This window comes from Chiloscyllium plagiosum, chromosome 5 (genome assembly GCF_004010195.1).
Source record: "Chiloscyllium plagiosum isolate BGI_BamShark_2017 chromosome 5, ASM401019v2, whole genome shotgun sequence".
Lineage (NCBI taxonomy): Eukaryota > Metazoa > Chordata > Chondrichthyes > Orectolobiformes > Hemiscylliidae > Chiloscyllium > Chiloscyllium plagiosum.
Window position 1 is genome coordinate 122,498,922 of NC_057714.1, and position 5,103 is coordinate 122,504,024.

At 50.2% G+C, this 5,103-nt stretch overlaps 1 protein-coding gene across 1 annotated transcript in view; it reads left to right on the top strand.

The window, feature by feature from the left end:
* tonsl (tonsoku-like, DNA repair protein) overlaps positions 1–5,103 on the top strand; it is a 67,062-nt gene that overhangs the window by 30,987 nt on the left and 30,972 nt on the right. Inside the window, exons 10-13 of the mRNA XM_043691082.1 lie at positions 202–356; positions 2,045–2,197; positions 3,145–3,270; positions 4,017–4,203. Of these exons, the coding sequence (XP_043547017.1) occupies positions 202–356; positions 2,045–2,197; positions 3,145–3,270; positions 4,017–4,203 (621 nt within the window). The remainder of the gene's footprint in view (positions 1–201; positions 357–2,044; positions 2,198–3,144; positions 3,271–4,016; positions 4,204–5,103) is intronic.

Here is a 5,103-nt window from a genome sequence, read left to right on the forward strand (position 1 = left end):
TCTTTCTTTCGCTCTTTCTTTCTTTCGCTCTTTCTTTCTTTCGCTCTCTGTGTCGTGCATGTGTCCTCACTCTCCAGCTCTATCTTTCCTTCATCTCTCCACCATACAGGGGGTGTGATCCTGTATTGTGTTGGGTGCTGGCTGTAGCTGTGTGATTGCTTCTGTGAATAATTGCTGTGTGTGTCCTTCACCCCTCCCCAGCTGTGAAAGGCTGCCGATTGGAAGAAGCTTTATCCGAACTGGCAGACAAGGAGCAGCAGCAGCAGCAGGAGTTGTTGGGTCTGTGTGAACAACTCGCGGATCTCTGCTGTAAGGTGGGATCCTATCGTAAGGCCATCGACTATTACCAGGCGCAGGTAACTGGGTCCTCTGTACGAAACCTACTCCCCAACATCCGACAGGGTCCATACCCACTCTAGTTGCAAGCTAAACCTATTAACACTGCTTCCCTATATTCAGATCATCAAAACTACCGAGGGCAGCCACTCAGCCCATCGTAACTGTCCTAGCTGTGACAGGCACCCAGCCCTTGGTGTATATATCCAGTTGTTAGATCGCTTTAGTTGCGGAATGGAGTAGATGCAGAATCAATTTTGACCTTTTTAAAAGAAAAATACTACGAGTAGGAAAGGAATTAGGGATTAAAAGACCAATCTCTCTCATAACATAGATTTTAATTCCTTTTCTCTTTAAACCGATTTTTGACATCGCTGGCTGGGCCCAGCATTTATTGCCCTGTCCCTAGTTGCCCCCTTGAGAAGATGGGGGTGAGCTGCCTTCCTGACCCGCTGCAGTCCGTGTGCTGTGGGTTGACCCACAATGTCCCTGAGGGAGGGAATTGCAGGATTCTGACCCAGTGACAGTGAAGGAATGGGGATATATTCCCAAGTCAGGATGCTGAGGGGCTCGGAGGGGAGCTTGCAGGGGGTGGTGTTCCCATGTACCTGCTGCCCTTGTCCTCCTAGATGGAAGTGGTTGTGGCTTTGGAAGGTGCTGTCCAATGATTCACTGAAGGTTGGTCTGCAGCTACAATGTGTAATTACGAAGGCAAATGGAACGTTGCCCTTCATTGCTGCAGGGGTTGAGTTTAAAAGCAAGGAGGTTGTGTTACAGCCGTACAAGGTGCTGCTGAGGCCACACCTGGAGTACTGTGTGTGGTTTTGGTCTCTTTACTTGAGAAAGGATGTACTGGCACTGGAGGGGGTGCAGAGGGGGTTCACTGGGTTGATTCCGGAGTTGAGGGGGTTGTGAGGAGAGACTCAGTAGATTGGGATTATATTCATTGGAATTCAGAAAGAATGAGGGGGGATCTCATAGAAACATAAAGAATTATGGAGGCAATAGATAAGATGGATGTAGAGGGAGGTTTTCACAGGCAGGTGAAGCTGGGGGCATGGCTTCAAGATCAGAGCGAGCAGGTTTAGAACTGAATGGAGGAGGGACATCTTCACCCAGAGGGTTGTGAATCGATGGAATTCCCTGTCCAGGGAAGTGGTCGATGCTACTTAAATAATCGCTTTTAAAGCCAAGGTAGATATTTTTCGAACAATGAGGGAGTTAAGGGACCCGGTAAGGGCACGGGTAAGTGGGGCTGAGGCCATGGAAAGGTCAGCCATGATCTCCCCGAATGGTGGAGCAGGCTGGATGGGCCGGATGGCCTACTCCTGCTCCTGGTTCTCATGTTCTCAATGAGCAACGTGTGACCACGTGATCATTTATTTTGCTGGTCTTTCTGGGATCCTACTGTGTAGACGCAGCTGCTGCGACATTTCTTGACAGCATGAGAGCGTAAATACTTCGAAACGCTCATGGACTTGGTGGCCTTTGGGCGTGCAATGAGCCGATTTCTTTCCTGGAGCTGTGCCAGGTGCCAGGGTGGGTATGTTCCAGAGCCTGGGGCGGGCGGGGAGCATGGAGGCAGTGTGGGTTCTCAGTTTAAAGCGCACAGAATGGTCCGGGACACTAATGTTCACTGTTTCATTCTCTCCTCCTTCTGACGGATCCCTCTGTTACTCGCCACTCTCCCCTTTGCCCTGTTTCCCAGCTGAAACATGCCGAGTTGTTGAGGAAGCCTGACCGGGAACTGGCTGTTATCCATGTCTCACTAGCAACCACCTTTGCTGACCTGAAGGATTACCAACAGTCAGTCAGGCACTATGAAGCTGAGCTGGCACTGCGCAAGGGAAACCCCAAGGAGGTAGGCTCTGCTCTCATCGTTTACCTCAACAATCAATCACAACTTGTATTTATATCCAAGCACTATTAACAAAATGTTAACATGTCACAGTGCTAGATCAGCATTACAAAACATTCATTCAGTGGGTATCACCAGCATTTATTGACCTGTTCCTAGTTGCCCCTTGAGAAGGTGGGGGTGAGCTGCCTTCTTGAACCACTGCAGTCCGTGTGCTGTGGGTTGACCCATAGTTCCCTGAGGGAGGGAATTCCAGGATTCTGACCCAGTGATAGTGAAGGAATGGCCATATATTTCCAAGTCAGGATGCTGAGTGGCTGGGAGAGGAGATTGTTTAATGTCGAGCTGTGGAAGGGCATTAGATCAGCTGACTTAAAGTTTGGTCTGATGTCAGTAGCATCTTAAATTTGCAACAGCAATGAGCTCCACTTGTACACTCCTTCCCCAGGGCCCTTCAAGGAATTTGGGGGGACACGGTGGCACAGTGGTTAGCACTGCAGCCTCACAGCACCAGGGACCCAGGTTCGATTCCAGCCTCGGGTGACTGCCTGTGTGGAGTTTGTACATTCTCCCCGTGTCTGCATGGGTTTCATCCCACTGTCCAAAGATGTGCAGGTCAGGTGAATTGGCCATGCTAAATTGCCCACAGTGTTAGGTGCATTAGTCAGAGGGAAATGGGTCAGGGTGGGTTACTCTTCGGAGGGTCGGTGTGGACTTGTGGGGCCCGAGGGCCTGTTTCCACACTGTCTGGAATCGAATCTAATTTATCCAGTTCAGATCACATTGTGAGGGACTGTTTACCAGTTGATGCTGCTGCTCCCTCCCAGACCGAGCGAGCCCAATGCTGTTAGTGAGGAACTGACCGCGACGGTGTTTGGGATGGGGAGAACCTTCTGTCTCCTTCACAAAGCAGGGGCGGCCAGTGATGTGAATGTCTGTGTTTGTTGTAGGAGTGTGAGACCTGGCTAAACATGGCCCTGGCCAAAGAGGAAGCTGGAGAACAGTACAGCGAGCTAATGGAATGTTACCAGCATGCACTGCGGATTGCTGAGCAGGCTCAGCTACACCGACTACAGGTAACTCCCGGAGGGGTTAGGGGGAAGAAACCCCCAACCCCCTCCCCTACAGGGCCATGCCAACCGTAACATGAGTGAGTCATTGCCAGCTTGGCAGGGGAGGTGGGGGCAGCTGTGTGTGATTTTCCCCCTCCCCCAGCTGAAGACTCTGAAACTAGCTAAAGCCTAAGAAGAATGGAGCCAATGGCATCAGAGTGAGATGAGAAGGAATTCTCTTGCCCAGCGGTTTGTGTGAGCTCAGCCATTGAGTTTGTCCAAGACTGAGCTTGATCAGTTTCTGGGCACCAAGCGTATTGAAGGTTATGGTATAATTCTGGGCAAGCTGGGTGTGATCTGCCTTGATCTGGCAGAATAGCAGAGCAAGCTCCAGGGACTGAATGGCCTGGCCAATGGTTGCACCATTACTGAGACTTGAGTGAGTTTGCTCTTGTCCAGTTGGCAGGATGGGATTTGAACCCTTATCGCCACAGCATTAGCCTGGGCCTCTGGATTGCCAGCCCCGTGAGATTGCCTCTGTACCTCCATCTCCTCCTGTGTTCCTACCTACTCAGAGTCTCTGTGTGTGTGTCTGTGTCTGTGAGTGTGTGCCTGTGAGTGTGTGCGTGTCTCTGTGTATGTGTGTGTCTGTGTCTGTGTGTGTCTGTGTCTGTGTCTGTGTCTCTGTGTGTGTGTGTATCTGGGTGTGTGTACGTGAGGATTGCCACTGTGTCCGGCCAGGATTAACCGTGCTGACTTCCTTCCTGCAGCTGCGATCACTGAAGCTCCTTCACTGGGCACAACTGAAGGCGGGGCAGCCTGAGGCCTCTGCCACCCTGGCCCAGTTTGAAGACCTATCCCAGGCTCAGGGCAGTGAGAGTGGGGATGAGAGCGATACAGAGGAAATGGAGAACAGTGAGCCTCTGGAAGATAGTGAGCTGGAACTCTCAGAGAGCGGTATGTGTCACCGTTTACTAACTAACAAGATGGATCTCCACTGGGGCAGGGGAGCAGTAACATTACTGGACTAGTCACCCACAACGAAAGCAAATTACTGGAGAAATGTGGCAGACCTGGCAGTATCTGTGGAGAGAAGGCAGAGTTCTGATGGAGAGTCACCGGACTCGAAACATGGACTCTGCTTTCTTCCCACAGGTGCTGCTGAGTTTCTCCAGCAATTTCTGCTTTTGTTTCAAATTTCCAGCATCTACAGTTCGTTGTTTTATATTAATACTCCACAACCGCTGACTAACGTTCCTGAGACATGGGTTTGAGTTTCATTGTAGTGGACGGCAAAGTTTGAATTCGATAAAAACTCCGCCCTATGATGACCACTGTTGATTGTAATTTACGTCCTTCAGAGAGGCAAATCCGTCATCCTGGCCTAGCCTGGCCTACATGTACTTAGCTTTCAACTGCTCTCTGTGAAATTAAGGACAAGGTTCCCCATGGAAGACTGATTAGCAAGGTTAGATCTCATGGAATACAGGGAGTATTAAGAGGCCTGTGACCAGTGGAGTGCCACAAGGATCGGTGCTGTGTCCTCTACTTTTTGTCATTTACATAAATGATTAGGATGTGAGCATAGGAGGTACAGTTAGTAAGTTTGCAGATGACACCAAAATTGGAGGTGTAGTGGAGAGCGAAGAGGGTTACCTCAGATTGCAACAGGATCTGGACCAGATGGGCCAATGGGCTGAGAAGTGGCAGGTGGAGTTTAGTTCTGATAAATGCGAGGTGCTGCATTTTGGGAAAGCAAATCTTAGCAGGACTTATACACTTAATGGTAAGGTCCTAGGGAGTGTTGCTGAACAAAGAGACCTTGGAGGGCAGATTCATAGCTCCTTGAAAGTGGAG